This window comes from Nycticebus coucang, chromosome 2 (genome assembly GCF_027406575.1).
Source record: "Nycticebus coucang isolate mNycCou1 chromosome 2, mNycCou1.pri, whole genome shotgun sequence".
NCBI lineage: Eukaryota > Metazoa > Chordata > Mammalia > Primates > Lorisidae > Nycticebus > Nycticebus coucang.
This window is the reverse complement of record NC_069781.1, coordinates 143,918,797-143,937,081: the sequence shown is the minus strand read 5'-3', so window position 1 is coordinate 143,937,081 and position 18,285 is coordinate 143,918,797. Positions and strand designations below refer to the sequence as shown.

The 18,285-nt window shown below is 47.7% G+C and overlaps 1 protein-coding gene across 10 annotated transcripts in view; it reads left to right on the top strand.

Moving 5' to 3' along the window:
- The window catches only part of HERC2 (HECT and RLD domain containing E3 ubiquitin protein ligase 2), a 275,737-nt gene extending 260,323 nt beyond the window's left edge, over positions 1–15,414 (top strand). For 9 of the 10 annotated variants that reach the window (XM_053582031.1, XM_053582025.1, XM_053582027.1 and 6 more), the window contains 9 exons: positions 2,334–2,531; positions 4,685–4,768; positions 8,307–8,448; positions 8,561–8,755; positions 9,556–9,668; positions 10,219–10,409; positions 12,550–12,655; positions 12,987–13,199; positions 14,425–15,414. In XM_053582031.1, coding sequence (XP_053438006.1) covers positions 2,334–2,531; positions 4,685–4,768; positions 8,307–8,448; positions 8,561–8,755; positions 9,556–9,668; positions 10,219–10,409; positions 12,550–12,655; positions 12,987–13,199; positions 14,425–14,697 — 1,515 coding nt within the window. In that variant the 3' untranslated portion in view covers positions 14,698–15,414. The remainder of the gene's footprint in view (positions 1–2,333; positions 2,532–4,684; positions 4,769–8,306; positions 8,449–8,560; positions 8,756–9,555; positions 9,669–10,218; positions 10,410–12,549; positions 12,656–12,986; positions 13,200–14,424) is intronic. The other variant, XM_053582032.1, reaches the window with a different exon arrangement.
- The last annotated feature ends 2,871 nt before the right edge of the window (positions 15,415–18,285 follow it).

Sequence of the window (18,285 nt, the reverse complement as noted above, 5' to 3'; positions counted from 1 at the left end):
CATGAGTCAATTTTTATAAGTGGTGAAAGGTGTGGGTCCAGTTTCAGTCTTTTACATGTGGTTATCCAGTTCTCCCAGCACCATTTGTTGAATAGGGATTCTTCTCCCCAGTGTATGCTTTTGTTGAGTTTATCAAAGATCAGATGGCAAGTAGAGACTGGTTTCATTTCTTGGTTTTCTATTCTGTTTCATATGTATATATTTCTATTTTTGTGCCAATACCATGCTGTTTTGATCACTGTGGATTTGTAGTGTAGCTAGAATAAGCCTAAAGTCTGGTAGGGTGATGCCTCCAGATTTGTTTTTTTTTGTTTTTGTTTTTTTTTTTTTGTTGTTGTTGTTTTTTAGAGACAGTCTCACTTTATCACACTCACTAGAGTGTCATGGCATCACACAGCTCACAGCAACCTCCAACTCCTGGACTTAGGTGATTCTCTTGCCTCAGCCTCTCAAGTAGATGGGACAACAGGTGCCCACCACAATGCCCAGCTATTTTTTTGTTGCAGTTTGCCCGGGGCCGGGTTTGAACCCGCCACCCTCGGTATATAGGGCCAGCGCCCTATGGACTGAGCCACAGGCACCACTCTCCAGATTTATTTTTATTACTAAGAATTGCCTTAGCTATATAGGGTTTTTTTTTCTGGTTCCATAAGAAATGAAGAACTATTTTTTCCAAATCTTCTAAGTATGAATTAGTATGTGAATGGGGATTGCATTGAATCTGTAGATTGCTTTGGGTAGAATAGACATTTTGACAATATTGATTATTTCCAGTTAAGAGTGTGGTATATTCTTCCATTTGTTAATAGCTTCTGCTATTTCTTTTCTTAGGGTTTCATAATTCTCTTTGTGAATATCACCTCTTCTGTTAGGTATATTCCTAAGTATTTCATTTTCTTTGAAGCTACTATGAAGGGAATTGTGTCCTTGATTACCTTCTCATCTTAGCTGTTACTGGCATATACAAAGGCCAATAACATGATTTGTGGACATGGATTTTATACCCCGAGATGTTACTGTATTTCCTGATAAGTTCCAGGAGTTTTGTGGTTTAGTCTCGGGGGTTTTCTAAGTATAAGCAAAGAGCGAGAGTTTTACCTCCTCTGCCCCCTTTTGGATGCCCTTTATTTCCTTCTCTTGCCTGATTGTATTGGCTAGAACTTCCAGCAGTGTGTTAAATAGTAGTGGTGATAGAGGACAACTTTGTCTAGTTCCAGTTCTCAGTGGAAAAGCTTTCAGTTTTACTCTATTCATTGTGATATTAGCTGTGGGTTTATCATAGATAGTTGAAACCAGCTTAAGAAATGTGCCACCTATGTCTGTTTTCTTAAGTGTTCTTGTTAGAAAAGGATGCTGAATTTTATCAAACGCTTTTCCCCAGGATGAAGCCTACTTGATCGTGATGTATATATTTTTTAATTTGTAGCTGAATTTTTTTTTTTTTTGTCGAGACAGAGTCTCACTTTATGGCCCTCGGTAGAGTGCCGTGGCATCACACAGCTCACAGCAACCTCCAACTCCTGGGCTTAAGCGATTCTCTTGCCTCAGCTTCCCGAGTAGCTGGGACTACAGGCGCCCGCCACAACGCCCAGCTATTTTTTGTTTGCAGTTCAGCCGGGGCTGGGTTTGAACCCGCCACCCTCGGTATATGGGGCCGGTGCCTTACCGACTGAGCCACAGGTGCCGCCCGATGTAGCTGAATTTTTGCATCAATATTCATTAGTGAAATTGGTCTGTAGTTCTCCTTTTTAGTTGGTTCCTTTTTTCGTTGTGGAATCTGGGTGATTATTGCTTTGTAGAATGTGTTGGGGAGGATTCCTTCACAATGTTTTAGAATAATTTATGCGGTATAAGTACAAGCTCATCTCTGGAGGTGTGATATAATTCTTGTGAGAAGCCATCTGGTCCTGAGCTTGTTTTTGTGGAAAGTTTTTTTTTGTTGTTTCTTTAATCTCAGTGCTTGATACTAGTCTAAGAATCTTCATTCTTAACATTTTATGTGTATCAATATGTTGCCATCCATTCTTCATCTTACAAGCTGTACAAAAACTTCTGATGGTATGTGGCTCACAGCTATCTTAATAAATATATTTCTATAGGCTTTTTTTTTTTTTTTTTTAGCATTTTCCTTGGTTCACATTACTTGGCTCAAACAATCAGACTTAACAGATTACTATTCTAAAAGTAACACAAGAGGTTTTGTAAACCAAATTGAGAAATCATAGTGCTTCTGTTTCTGAAAAGATCACCTTCAGAACCCCATGTGGATTCCAAATGGTGCTCTATCTGTACCTTTGACAGCTGTGCTACTTTCCATGGTCCCATCATCTCAGGTTCCCATGGAGTACAATCACCTACAGGAGATCCCCATTCTAGCGCTGAGGAACCGGCTACTGCTGCTACATCACATCTCGGAGCTCTTCTGCCCCTGCATCCCCATGTTCGACCTAGAGGGCTCTCTGGATGAAACTGGGCTTGGGCCTTCGGTTGGGTTTGACACTCTACGAGGAATTCTGATATCCCAGGGAAAGGTACTCTAGATACAGTCTTTGCTGTTGGTGAAACCAGTATGTTCAGAAATTTTAATCCAGCAAAAATTCCTATGCTGGGAATAGAGGATGTAAATATATCTCCCTCAGCAAATGTCCACTGAGTGTCTTGTGTGTGCCAGGCTCTGTTCCGGGTACTTACAATATATATCAATGAAAAAAAAGCAGACAAAAATCATTTTTGAAGTGTATATTAAAAATTGATAGTATCATTCTGTATCTTTTCCTTGTTATCTCTGCCTCTCACCTTTCCAAAAGGATGAGAAGGCTTCTCCAAATGAAGCCTTGTTCACACAGTGATTCTCTGCTTTCCTGGCCTTGAGGCTTTACAGCAGATACCCACCACCCCTCCACCCCCAAACACACAGGCATTACAGCAGATACCCCACCCCACCACCCTCAAAACACACACACACACACACCAGAGGAAGATAATTAGGTAAGGTCCTTCCTGGGATGTCCAGCAGAGGGTGTCAGGAGGTACAGCTTTAGACGTGTGTCTAAGACTAGCGTCCCAGCCGGGCGGTAATTTAGGTGGTAAATACAGTTGTAAATGATGGCATCTCAAAGTCACCAGGCAGGTTTTGACCCATAAATATTTTTAATAATTAGAGTTTTTTAGAAGTGGAATATGTGATTCAGAAGTTAGGAGTTAGTTTCTGGCAAGCAGCTTTACCAGGTCATCGAGAAGGGACTCATTACTTACTGTACAGTGGTGGTGGGGCTCTTCTGTAGGAAGAAAGTGAAGAACTGGAGTGAGGAATCTCTAATGCCAAGTGTGGCTCTGTGGCAAGCTTTATCACCAAATAGTAGGGTCTGTTCTTAGTGATGTAATACAGTTTAGATATTTTGGCCAAATAGATTATTTTTAGAATTCACTTATTTCCAGTTAATTAGGAGAATTTCTGCAGGTAAGGCAGGCCAGTGCATTTTACTTTCATGTGTACCCGAGTGATAAGGGCTGTGTTTAATGGAAAGATCATCTCTTTGGTAAGGGGAGCAGAAAGAAATTGTAGGTGGGCAAAACTGATATGAAACTTAATTTCAACTGTTTTTACTAATAAAAGTAGCAAACTTGATTACTTTCACCTTCATTTTCTCTCCTTCAAAGTGGAGGAAAAAGCCTTTCTTTGTTGGGAGAAAAATGTGAGAGGCAGTGTACGTCCCATGTGGCACTGTGAGTGCAGGGGGCAGGGGGGGCTGTGAGCCGGGGGCTGTGGACTCAGGGTGGGCTGTAGGGGGTTGGGGGATGCACTGGGGTGTCTGAAAGGCAGCCTCTATTCTGGTCCTGGGCTCAGGCAAGGATCCGCTTCTGCAATAGAGGTTTGGGGAGTGCATGTCACATATTCAGAATCTTGCAGGGGTGGCCATGCTTAGGCTGCACCCTGCTCCCCAGCCTGTGCTCAGCTGGGACTTCAAGTGTTTGGCTTGACTGCCCTGGGCCAACTTCCCCACCCCAGCCTGGCTAGTTTCGCAGGGCTCCCTGATCCTGCTGTGGCTTCATGGCATAGTAAATGGTTTAATGTCAGTCCCTGCTACTGTGGACTTGTGGTTTGACAGGGAAACCTCTAGGCCTGAGTCAGAGTAGGTGTGCTATTGCCCAACCCGCTCCCCGGTGCCCTGCATGTGCGGGCCCCTCCACCCTTGAGCTCCGGGCTACGGCGCTGCTTGCTCTTCTGTCCACCCCTGTGTGTATCAGTGCCAGGCCACTATCCTGCAGCCTCACAACTTGAGAAAGGGATAGCAGATTTTCTGTTCTTAAAGTCTGACTTTCAAATCATAAGTTTTTAAGGCCAGGTGTGGTGTCTCATGCCACACTTCTAGCACACACTACTAGTACTTCGGGCGGTCGAGGAAGGTGGCTTGCTTGAGCTCACAAGTTGGAGACCAGCCTGAGCAAAAGTGAGACCCCGTCTCTACTAAAAATAGAAAAAACTAAGGCAAGAGGATGGCTTGAGCCAGAGTTGGACATTGCTGTGAACTATGATGCCAGGGTACTTTACCCAGGCTACCGCTTGAGACTCTGTCTCAAAAAAAAAAAAAAAAAAAAAAAGATTTTAAACACAACTATTACATGATCTCTATGGGTGATGCTTTCTATACTAGATCTAAATTTTGTTTGTTTGATGTTTTAGGAGGCAGCTTTCCGGAAAGTAGTACAAGCAACTATGGTGCGAGACCGTCAACATGGGCCTGTTGTGGAATTGAACCGAATTCAGGTAACACATGGCGATCTTCTGAGTTTACAGTTCTAGAAGTGGTGCTTTACTGGGCACACATGCAGGTGGTATCCCTGCAGTCTGAGGAGGGAGAGAGCACTTGTAGCCTGCCTTCCTGTAGGCCCTTCTTTAAAGAGCTGATACCACCTCCTTTTTGTTGCTTTATTTATGTGATGTTCTATGATGCTGAAGCTTTTGGGAAAGTAAATATGTTTCTTTCTAATGGAAGTAAGAATTATTTCAGATAATCCCCAAGTACAGATAAGCCAGTAAAAGAAAAATAAATAGGCATATTTCCACCACATCATAACTACTGTGGACTGTGTGTGTCTTATAACCCAAACTGGATTTCTCTCTTTTGTAAGTTGCTGCTTTTCCTACTTAATGCACTATTAAGTTCCCCGATGCTGTGGAGCAGGATTCTGTGGACTGTGTGTGTTGAGCAGCTGTTCTGCCCTGGTCACATGTGTCCTGGTGTGCCCACTTTCCTCTGCATCCACAAGCAGGGACACCCATGAGTGTCTTCAGTCACCCTCTTAGGTTAGGTTCCAAGAAGCGGAGAAGGTCAGGAGCCTAGTCACAATCTGCTGTCAGTCCAGCTATGGGCTCCCACTGTCCTCATACCCCCTGGCTCTGGCAGTTTCCTTTGCTAGTGTTGTGAGTCAGAATTACTAGGCTATCTCATGTAGCAGCCAAAGAAATGGAAAGTAGACCGTTCCTGAATTAATATTGCTGCCCACCGTACATAAAATTAATTAAAAAGAAGAGGAACTTGGCTGTGGATGCTGGTGGTACGTGGGGCTTGACATTTCGTGCTCACTGGAGACAGACCCTGTCTTTGGACCCACAACAGAACCGTAAAGAGCAAGCCCTTTGTCCTTGTATCTCTATGCCGACACGTGATTCTTACCCTGGTGCTGATTACATGACTAAAAGCTTTTTCAGAGTTGTACTTGGGGGCATTTTAAGTTGAGACATGAAACTCTTGCCCTTTGTTGGACAGCACATGTGACCATATTGATGAAGCTGGTCTCCTCCTTGACGTCAGAGGGCTGAATGCCAAGCTGTAGGCCAGTCAGCCACTTCCACAGATAAGTGGACAGTTTAATTAGGTTCATAAAAAAGCTTTTATTTTCCTACCTCAGGTGATCATTTAAGTCTGTATCATTAGGTCATAAACACTAACATTTGTCACTAAGGAGACTGATGGCACAAATGAGTGCACACTTGACCCAGCACTGCATGCAGGCTTCCGGCCAGGGCTCTCGGCCTACATGTCAGGCCCATGTTAGGCACCCTTGCTCTGTCTCGCCCTTGGCTCAAATGGTTAAGAAGTCATTACATGTTGAATCCTGCCTTCCTGCTCATCTTTCTATCCCCAGCCTTGTGTTCCTAAAGTGCGCAACACATTTTTGAGAGAGCAAACTGGATAGCTGACAAAAAAACTGAAATAGGCCTTTTCAAGAATCAGATAAGCACCCTCAGTCCAGTGTTTGGTGTGGATGGCTGTCTGGGGCTGCTCCAGCACAGCCCCAGCCCTGGGCACCACAGCCAACTTCACTTTGGGGGATCATACCCCCTCCTGAAACTGGGAAGTTCTCCACAAGTATGCAAACAGAGGTGTTTTTCTGACTGGAAAAGAAGCAGGGGAGAAGTGTTTGTTGAATCCAAGGTGAGCACAGGGTACCAATACTGATACGGAAAGCCTTTGCAGGCACTTCTCCCAGCCACCCCCCAGCTGTGGCTGTGCGCTTAGCATCAGCTCCCTTCCATGGGGCACCATGTGTGGACAGTTTCAGAGAAGAACACATGGGTGTTCTTCCTGGAAGGCTTTTGTTTGTTGTGAATTTGATTTATTTTTATAGCAGGATCTGGAATTCAGTCCTTAAAAACATTTTTAATTACTTCAAAATTTATTGCAGAATTAATGCATGCTCATTTCTGAAAATTCAGATGAATAACTATTAATTAGAGAATGTGTAAGTACTGACCAGAGAAAGCACTGTCTCACACAGGCTCACCTCCTTTCAGTGTCATGACCACTGGTGAGGACAGACAGCCGCTGCTAGCCGGCACTGCAGTGGGGGGAGAAGCAGTGCAGAGGCAATGTAGGAGGCCGTGTGTGCATCCCTCTGCTTGAGGGCAGCCTGTTGCTGTGGGTGCCTTCCATTCCATCTCTTTCTGCAGCAGTGTCCTCCAGGGTGACAGAGCCTTAAAGAGCTCCTGTGAGGGTTGGAGGAGCTGGTGTCTGAGCATCTAGTCAATTTATGGCACAGAGAGAAGTTTGCTTTATGGGAAAATGTTGTTGTTATTATTATTATTATATTTTTAATCTTGTTTTGGGGAATTCATGCTGTGAGGAGGATTAGCTGTTTAAATTCAATCTAAAATTCACTTAAAGTGAGTTAAAAATGACAAGCTTTTTCCTGGAGGACTCAACATAAAAATGCATTCTTTTTTTTTTTTTGAGACAGAACCTCAAGCTGTCACCCTGGGTAGAGTGCCGTGGCATCACAGCTCATAGCAACCTCCAACTCCTGGGCTCAAGCGATTCTCTTGCCTCAGCCTCCCAAGTAGCTGGGACTACAGGCACCCCCACAACGCCCGGCTATTTTTTGGTTGCAAAAAACATCATTGTTGTTTGGTGGGCACGGGCTGGATTCCAACCCACCAGCTCAGGTGTATGTGGCTGGCGCCTTAGCCACTTGAGCCACAGGCGCCGAGCCCAAAAACGCATTCTCATAACCAGTTTTTCTTTAACTTTTCATTTTGACATGACTTCAGACTGAGCTGCTGACTGTAGGGTAACCTGAGTCCACACTGGTGGAAGGGCCTCAGGGTCCCCAGTGTAATCTTATTAAAGATCTGAGCTCAGTGGACATAAAAAGTGATTGTACCTGTCAGGGAGACTTGGGGACCCCCAGGTTGAATAGCTGAGGGCAGAAGGCATCCTTCTGCTGGGTGGGGTCCACTTCAGTTTCAGAGCCATTTGATAAGAATCTCCCACCATTCAGTGAGAATCCATCCTGATCTGCAGGGTGGAGGAGGCTGCTTCTGGTGTCCATGTGATGAATTATGAATGGCTCTGCAGCAGTGCAGTGTTACCAGGTCCACTGTTGGCGGCACTCCGCCCCACATGAACAGTGGTATGCTTTTGTCAGTTTTCTAAAGGTGTTTTTGTTCAGACATCCCCAGTCCTGGGGGCTGCTGTGCAGATGACAACTGATGAGTGCAGTGGGTGGAGGGCAGTGACTGTAGCAGGGAGGAGGCTGTGCAGGTAGCCTCACCTCATGTACTTGTGGCCTTGGGGTGAGGGGCTTCAGAGGGCTAGCTCAGCGTCCCCAGAGGCTGCAGGCTGCGAGGGGGCCCAGTTGGTAGTGGCTGGAGGGGAGGGCACAGGAGACAGTAGCCCCGCACCCTCTCCAGCTTCTGTAGGCATCTGGCCCCTGGGCTGCGGGGGCTGTGGAGGGTGGGTGGGATGGGGTCCCTCTGTTTGCCCCAGACAGCACTTTCAGGCTTCCTTTCTGCCTCTCTCCAGGTCAAGCGCTCCAGGAGCAAAGGGGGGCTGGCCGGCCCTGATGGCACCAAGTCCGTCTTCGGGCAGATGTGTGCCAAGATGAGCTCCTTCAGTCCCGACAGCCTCCTGCTGCCTCACCGTGTCTGGAAAGTCAAGTTTGTGGGTGAGCATCTTCAGGCCCTAGGAGCCTGGAACCTGCAGCTGAGGTGTGGCTGGCACCTGCAGGGAGCATGGGGCAGTGCGGGGCAGTGAGTGGCCCCCCTCCTTTCCTCCAGGTGAGTCCGTGGATGACTGTGGGGGTGGCTACAGCGAGTCCATAGCTGAGATCTGTGAGGAACTACAGAACGGACTCACGCCCCTGCTGATTGTGACACCCAATGGGAGGGACGAGTCTGGGGCCAACCGCGACTGCTACCTGTTCAACCCGGCCGCCCGGGCGTCTGTGCACAGCAGCATGTTCCGCTTCCTGGGTGAGCCAGCCTGCACCCCTTCTATACCCCCAATTCCCGTCCCACAGGGAGGGTGCCGCTGGGAGACTTGTGCCTGTCCCCCTCCAACTCTCCCATGTTAGTTTGATGTCTGTGCTGTTTGGGGAGTGACAGTAGATAACTTTGAATATCTGCTTTTAGCTTTTTGAGACTGTCACCGCTCAAAATGACTTGTAATATGTGTCTCTCCATCGCGGAGTGGTGCACAGGTGCTCTGTTCACCTCTCTGCTGGCACTCAGGGCTGACAACTGCCTGTTCACACACCTGCATTGACTCACAGAGCTGAAGTCCTGGCCATGTGCTGAGGACTGAACGGTTCCTCTGGCACTTCAGAAATACTATGTTTCTGCATTTAAAATCAGATGGGTCAGGGTCTTGGTGGGCAGCTAGTCCTTCCCCCAGCCCCATGAAGGGTCTGTGGAGCACTATAGACTATGGGGTCCCACCACTGCCTGCCCCTCCCCTGGGGGTACTGCTGCTTGCCAGGAGGACACCCCTCTTAGAGAAATTTCAACTCTTTGCTTTGTTGTCAGAGGAAGGAGAATTGGCTTCTGTGTGGCTTACACCTGTGTGTAGAAAGAATAAGAGTTAAGAAACTTCAAGAACAAAAAGAAACAATGAATGTAGAACAGGATGCACTGTTTAAGGACGAGCCTAGGGCTCTGGACCTGGGTTCTGTTGGTTTAGCGGGCACTGTGGCCTCAGCACAGAGCTGTGGCCTGTACCGTGCAGCTTCGTCATCAAACCCAGTGTCTTCTGTGCTTGTGCTCTGAACGGCCAGGTGTGCTACTGGGCATCGCCATCCGCACTGGAAGTCCTCTGAGTCTGAGCCTGGCTGAGCCTGTCTGGAAGCAGCTGGCTGGGATGAGCCTCACTATTGCAGACCTCAGTGAGGTAACATGCCCAGGCCACTACAGGGGTCCCCAGAGCTTGAGAGGTACAGTCTGGTCCACGTCCCGCAGGCACTAGGGTCCCACCTGACTCCCACTACTGTGTGGGTGGAGGCTGCCGGCTGTGGAGCACCTATAAGGCCAGTTTGCTTCTAGAACTTGGTGGATCCATTTATTTTTGTGGTGCTTTGCAGCCTACACATTCCCATCAGTTAAGAGAGCTCACAGGGAACAGTGCTGAGCCAGGTGACCAAAGTCTCCTTGAGCAATGGCTGTGGAAAGGAAACCATCCTGGCCAGTTACTATTAGGTTTACGTTCTCAGCAGTTAATTTCAAGAATTTGAATTATGAATTCATTCTTTAGCACCTTGGGTGAAGTACTTTGTTATTGCTGTTTTCCTTCCTTTCTCAGTGTGTGTGACACACTGGTAGCCTCCCCACCCACCCTGGTGCAGACCAAGGCCCCTTTGGACTGACTAGCGTTGGGGTAAGCTGGGGCCCTTGGTGGGAGCAACCCTGACTCAGCACACAGACTCTCCTTCTCTCCTTAAAAGGTCGATAAAGACTTTATTCCTGGGCTCATGTACATCCGTGACAACGAAGCCACCTCAGAGGAGTTTGAGGCCATGAGCTTGCCCTTCACAGTGCCAAGTGCCAGCGGCCAGGACATCCAGCTGAGCTCCAAGTACACACACATCACTCTGGACAACCGTGCAGACTATGTCCGGCTGGCAATAAACTACAGGTTCATGGTCAACTGTCCTCAGTTTCTCTGATAAATAGCAAAAGCAGCAAAAAACGGTTGTGTGGATGTCTGTGTTTATTCAGGACTGTCATACACAGTAAATGTTAATGCATTTTGTTCTAAATATTAAGCTTATTTTGTGATCAGGATCAGAGTATTTATTATTCTAGTCTGAAGTTCCTGCCTCTAACTAGATTATTAAGGTAAATAAAACCACCTTTGCAGCGGCCATAGGGCCTCTTTGCACCCCTCTGTGCTTTCTCTATCAGCTCTCCTGGGACAGAGCTGTTTCTGGGGCTCTTTCAGCACTACATGTACTTACACATGACACAGAGCAGCCTTTGCCAGGTCTGAGTGTGCACTGGCCCTCAAGTGCCGTGGCTCAGGAATACCAGGGTAGCACCCCACACAGCATTGCCCTGCACATGATTACCCCACATACCACTGCCCACACAGCACAAGCCTACACACCACTGCCCCACACACCACTGCCGCAAAACCACTGCCCCAATACCACTCCCCCACACACCACTAGCCCACACACCACTAGCCCCACACACCACTGCCCACACACCACTAGCCCACATACCACTGCCCCACATACCGCTGCCCCACACACCACTGCTCACATACCACCGCCTCACCCACCACTGCCCCACACACCACCGGCTCACACACCACGGGCTCACACACCACCGGCTCACACACCACGGGCTCACACACCACCGCCTCACACACCACTAGCCCCACACACCACTGCCCACACGCCACTAGCCCCACACACCACTGCCCTACATACCACTGCTCACACACCACCGCCTCACATACCACTAGCCCCACACACCACTGCCCCACACACCACTATCCCACACACCACTGCCCCACACACCACTGCCCCACACACCACTGCCCTACATACCACTGCTCACACACCACCACCTCACACACCACTAGCCCCACACACCACTGCTCCACACACCACTGCCTCAACACCACTGCCCCACACACCACTAGCCCACACACCACTGCCCCAACACCACTGTCCCACACACCACTGCCCCACATACCACGGCCCCACAAACCACTGCCCCAACACCACTGCCCCACACACAACTGTCCCAACACCACGGCCCCAACACCACTCCCCCACACACCACTGCCCACATACCACTGCCCCACACACCACTGCCCCACACACCACTGTCCCACACACCACTGCCCCACACACCACTGTCCCAACACCACTCCCCCACACACCACTGCCCCACACACCACACCACTGCCCACATACCACTGCCCCACACACCACTAGCCCCACACACCACTGCCCTACATACCACTGCCTCACACACCACTAGCCCCACACATCACTGCCCACACACCACTAGCCCCACACACCACTGCCCTACATACCACTGCTCACACACCACCGCCTCACACACCACTAGCCCCACACACCACTGCCCACACACCACTGCTCACACACCACCACCTTACACACAATTTGCCTCACACACCATCACCTTACACACACCAGTACACACACCACCACTCCACACACCACTTGCCTAAGCACCAATAGCCCATACACCACTGCCCCACACGCCACTACCCCTGGTTCCACTGCCTGTTGTTGGTCCACACACCACTAGTCAGACCCTGTGTCCTCCAGAAGTGCTTTCAAGGCGTCTGCACAGATACTGCACATCATGTGGGCTTTGCTGGGCTGTGGTTGGTGGTGGTCCCGGCAGGTGTCCTGGGCTGTGCTGCCCACCCCACCATGTGTCCTTTTGGTCTGGATCCTGTCTCTGCACTGATTTGGCAGCGGATTGGGGCAAATGGGCATGTTCTTTACCCACTTTGATTCTGGCCCCTCCTGGGTATCCTGTTACATTGAAAATTGTCTCAGAGTATACAGTCAGCCATGAGGCTGTAGTCTATGTGCAGTCCATGTAGACTCTGCAGTGTAAGGGTCTACAGGGCACCCTCGTCTGCTGACTGAGGTCACTCTCCTCAGTCCCGGCAGTGGGAAAGCGTGTGGTGACAGTGCTGTGTGGGCTGTGTGGCCAGGCTTGGCGCTGGCAGAACAAAGGCAGTGCCTCCAGAGGTGGATGTTTGAAGTGAGCTTTGTGTTTTTCAGGCTCCATGAATTTGACGAGCAGGTGGCTGCCGTTCGGGAAGGGATGGCCCGAGTAGTGCCTGTCCCCCTGCTTTCTCTGTTCACTGGATATGAGTTGGAGACCATGGTATGCTAGCCTCTTCTATGGTGCTGCCTGGAATGGCCCTTCACATAGTTACCCACTGATCAATGTCATTAGTTACCTCTGTAGTCAAAACCTTGCATTTGGAAATCTAAGATATGTTCATGAGTATTGAATGAAGTAACAACACACACTGAATGTGTGTCCTTTACCTGCCCCCACAGGAGGTGGGGCTCAGAGCTTTGTGCATGTCCACCTAAGACCATCTCTCACCCCCCCAAACCAGCCTCCTGGGTAGACAGAAAAAGTGATTGAGTCCTGCTGAGATGAAAGGCATTGAGGTGCCAACTGGCTCTGACAGAGTGTCCTCCGGCAGGTGTGCGGCAGCCCTGACATCCCACTGCATCTTCTGAAGTCAGTAGCGACATATAAGGGGATTGAGCCATCTGCATCGCTGATCCAGTGGTTCTGGGAGGTGATGGAGTCCTTCTCCAACACAGAGCGCTCCCTCTTCCTTCGCTTTGTGTGGGGCCGGACAAGGCTGCCCAGGACAATTGCTGATTTCCGGGGCAGAGACTTTGTCATCCAGGTAGGGTCCTGGCTGGGCTCGTTGGGCACTGCTGTCTGCTGATGGAAACGTCCACCTTGCACATAATTCTGCAGTTGATTGAAATATGGGTCTCCTGTCTTTTCATGGAAATGAAAATGTTTGAAAACACCCAACTTCTGTGATTTGAAGGCTGAAAATTCTGTGATTATAGGTCTTAGGTACTGTTACCTGTTTTTTAAAAAAATAATCTGTCTGTCACCAGAATACTGTTATCAAGCACAGTTTTGGGTTTTTTTTTTTTTAGACAGAGTCTCACTATGTTACCCTGGGTAGAGTGCTCTGGCGTCACAGCACAAAACAACCTCGAACTCTTGGGCATAAGCAATTCTCTTGCCTCAGCCTCCCAAGTAGCTGGGACTATAGGTGCCTGCCACAACACCCGGCTATTTTTTTGTTCTCGTTCTCATTGTTTGGCAGGCCTGGGCTGGGTTTGAACCCGCCAGCTCTGGTGTATGTGGCTGGCACTCTGGCTGCTGAGCTACAGGTACCAAGCCTCAAGCACAGTTTTGAATTAGGTGAGTCACTAAGTAAATATGCTGTGTGCAGAGAAAAAACAAACCACTCAGCAGATCAAGAAGTTTGCTTTGGGTTCTAACTCTGGTCCCATGGTCAGAAACAAGTTTTATTTACCTGCCAGACCACTGAGGCAACGTGACCCCTGTCTGCTGAGCTCCTGTGGAAGTAGCATACTTGGATGGCTTCTTTCCAACCACAGCCTGATTTGTGTCTCTGGCTAGGGTTAGAAAAGTATACATTGTTCAGGAAGATCTTTGTGAGGATGTGTCATTTTTCTCTTAAAAAGGTAGGTTTGTCTGTAATTCTTGCTGTTTCCTAGTATCTTAATCTGTAGTGGCCAAAGTGAGCTGATGGGTTCATGAACAATTTCCCATGTGGTCAAGTGTCAGGGCTGAACCCACCTCCCTGCCCTTCCCAGGCCCCGCCCCAGCCAGGTGGAGCCACTGGACCCGCTTCGTGGGGTGATCATCATAAATAATTGCTGTGTTTTACTACAAGTTCTAGGAATGACTTGGTCCTTTTTATTTCTAAAATTGACTAGATTATGTTTTCTGATATTTTATTATTCTTAGCAAAAACTATGATTTTTGAGGAAGTCAAGAGTCTAATGAACATAGTGAAGTGGATTTGTGTAGTCTTAGCTATTATTGTACATAGTCACTGATTATTTAATATTTTTCGTCACCAGGTGTTGGATAAATACAACCCTCCTGACCACTTCCTTCCTGAGTCCTACACCTGTTTCTTTTTGCTGAAGTTACCCAGGTATTCCTGTAAACAAGTGCTGGAGGAGAAGCTGAAATATGCCATCCACTTTTGCAAGTCCATAGACACAGATGACTATGCCCGAATAGCCCTCACAGGAGAGCCAGCTGCCGATGACAGCAGCGATGACTCAGATAATGAGGATGTGGATTCATTTGCTTCAGACTCTACACAAGATTATTTAACAGGACACTGAGATATAGCCAGAGACTGAGCAAGGAGGCAGAGAGGCACTGTGCAGACTGCAGAACATCCCAAGTGTCTGATGGGAAGTGTCCTGGATCGTGTGGGGGGCTGGAGGCGGAGAGACTGACAGCTAGAAATTGGAGCAGTGACCAGGATAATGATGGGGGAGTCAGCCTGACCATGTGGAACACCGTGTGTACACTTGGATTTATTTGAGACTCCAAAGGGTCTTCTCACCCATAATGCTGCATTACATGTAGGACTGTGTTTACTGAAGTGTGTAAATGCTTATATGAATTCTGAATTGCAGCAAAATGAATAAAGCCTTTTTACTTGTGGGTGCAATAGATTTTTCTTTCTTTTTTCTTCAAGTGGTGTGAGTCATCTTGATTGTATATTGGAAATACTATGTAACAATTAAATCATATTATAAATACTTCAATTAATTTTGCCCTGAATTTGTTTATTAGAAGTTTTTCAACATTAAGTGATCAGTATTAACCTGAATGCATCCAGAGGTTATTTAAACCAAAACAAAAAACAGAAAGGCCATTTGGTTCTCTCTCTTGACCCCAGGTGTATGATTTTAGCATATGCATTATGTACTTTGAATTGAGGCCTTTCTGTGAGCAGTATCATTAACTCCTATCATGGAAAGTGTACTATATATAATGTTTGTGTCATGTATATGCCTAAATTTTAATTCCCTATAATAAAATATATGTCACAAAATTGTAGGCTGAACTTTCTTAACAAGCTAGACTAGCACTGGTGGATATGCTACAACTGAGAAGTAAACTGATGGTGTGCACATAGTAGTCAACTCATTCCAGCCTCGTGTAGTCTTTTTTGGTCACAAAAACCCTCAAGTGATCGTTAAGAGAACAGAAGGCTCTGAGAGCCAAGGAGTCCGGGAGCCTTCAGGGTTCACTCAGGCTCTTGCCCCAGTCTTGTCCTCTGCACAATCTTGGTCCCTGTCCCACAGGCCTGGGGTCAGGGATGTCTGTGTACAGGAGGGGGTAGGATTTGAGCTGCTTGTGTATGGCGAGCCGTCTGCAAAGGGAGGGACTGAGAACAGGGCAGGAAAACCAGCTGACAGGTCCAATGCACCAGAACTTGAGATGAATGGTACCAGGTCAAGACAGAGTGTGTTTCATACATTAATGCTGAGACAGTTTATTCAGGGACAAAATACTTAGCACTGACATACAAGATGGAAAGAGGGAAAGTGTTTTCCTAGGAGTTTATCCTTGACTGAATGTGTGAATGCCAAGATTAGTCCTATTTTCAGCATGGCTCACAATTTCCATCAGCTGTGTACTATTTTTTTAGTCACTGTCTCTTTTGTTGCCAGTCAGCTTTTGCTGATGACAGAATCATCCCAGAGTCAGTGGCATACAAGAAGCATCATTTGTGTCACTTGTGTCTCTGGCTTGACGGACTCTGGATGATGGTTTGTGCTATGGGCTAGGTGGGGCCACGCTTCCATGCCTCTGTCCTGAATCCAGGCCTGCTCAGCACAGTGACAGGACGGGTGCAAGAGGTCTCAGAACTGCAACATCAGTGGCTGACCAATGTATTCTTCCTCTAGAGAAGTGGTTTTCAAAGTCTTGTCTGAGGACCTCCGGGGCTCCTGAGGCCCTTTCAGGGTGTCCCTCCAGCTGCATACCTTTATGAGACCAGATTTTCTTCATATCCTGGTACCAAAACATATGGCAACATGGAGCTGTAGGAAAGGAATGAGAATTCAGCTATCTTCTATTAGAACCAAATAGTAAAGAGATTAGTGAAGTGCTAATGCCATCCCTCTGCTACATTTTATTCTGGAAAGTAATTTTTCAAAATAGTATCTGTGTTAACAAGTAATGGGTTTTAGTTTTAACTGTATTAAATAATTTCTTAACTTTTCCAGTTTTAATCTCCCGGATACACATACAATCCAGGAGAACTTTGAAGAGTATAAAAGGGTCCTCAGTCCAAGACTGCTCCAGAGAAGACATGCAAGCCACTGCAGAGGCATGGCCCAGGACATGGTGCTGGACAGCCACACTACTGCTATGTGGCTTGTCTGTACTTCTTTTGTGCTATTAGAAGCAATTTCCTGAGATCTTTTTATTTTATCTTCAGGAATTCTACAGGATTATCTGTTTTCTTCTCATATACCACTTTACTCCCATTCCAAAAAACCCAAAAAACAAAGAGGGACCTTGATTTTTATACTAACATCTTCATTTTCACCCAAGAAGATGAACGGTTACGTGTCTAACTTTATTCTCATCCAATTTAGGAATTCTAAAGTTACAACTCATTTTGGCAGATCAAAATTGGTACAGTGGAATCTGTTAAATAGGTCTGTTTTTCCTATACTTTCCTATCTGTGCTAGGAGTAGAGCCTTCAGTCACGCTTGGACATTCCACCAATGTTTTGAATTGTAGATTAATTATGTGGTGTTCAAGCATCATGTTTGTTTTTCTGCTGACGAGAGTGACAGTGGAAGCAACACTCTGCTTGGATTTAGAAGAACCCCCAGAGTTCCCAACAAAAGCCTCTGCTTTTCTCCTGTCCTCCAGGACTGTCCAGCTATGCCTTCTGTGTATCCCTCCATCAGAATCTCATGGCACGTCTGTTCACAGCCCACATGGCCTTGGCTTGGCTCTGTGGTTTATCCGCATTGTAAGCTGTTTATCCGTCTTTCTAAGCCCAAGTGCAAGCTCCACAAGCTGAGCTGGATTTCCTAGAGTGTGGCCAGCCTTGGCCCTGCACAGCTGGTGTGGAGGAGTGTGGTGGACCAAGAGTGGGCCAGCACCTCAGAAGGCACTTGGCTCGGCTGTGCCCAAGTTTCAGGTCTGCTTCAGGAAGCCGCCTGGACACTTGACAAACAGCTGACCTTCCACAGGCATATGCCACTGCCCAAAGGGCAGCTAGAGCGAGGACTGTGGTGGCAGCACCTGGCCAGGCAGGCTCACCAGTGTATTTTCATTTTCCTCAGCAAGGAATGTGCCTATCATCCTGGTGCCACTGGCTGCCTCAGTCTTTAAAGGTCTCACCCTCCAGTTTAACTAGCAACTTGGGAATACCATGGAGAGCAGACTTCACTTGCTAAAATGAAAAGGAACACCCACTTCCATTTTGGGAAGAGAAGGGAGAAGTCTGAGGTATGACCTTCCTTTTTGAAATGTGGAATCACCTGGGGTTTCCCGAGTGGAGTCAGTAGTGGGACAGCTCTCAGCCCCCATGCCATGCACCATCTCACTGTCACATGTGGACTGCAGTGGCACCTGGGAGGAGGGCGCTCCTGGCTCAGATTAAACCCTCAACTCAGCCGCAGCCGGGCGCCATGAATGTGAGATTTTCTGGGAGTTCAAATCTGCCGTGTGGCCCAGGTCTTGTGATTCTTCCTAGCTCTCTTTCTCGGCAGGGCTCATATGCATTAACTAAGCCTGATTAATCACAGCAAGGGTCTCTGCTAGAACCTGTCTCTTGTCTCTGGGATCCTACCAGTTAGGAGGAAACCCCGGTGGGCACCAAGAACGGGGCAGTGGAAGGATGTGACTCCCAGGAGTAGGAATTGGGGTGGGGTTGGGGTCGCCATGTGTG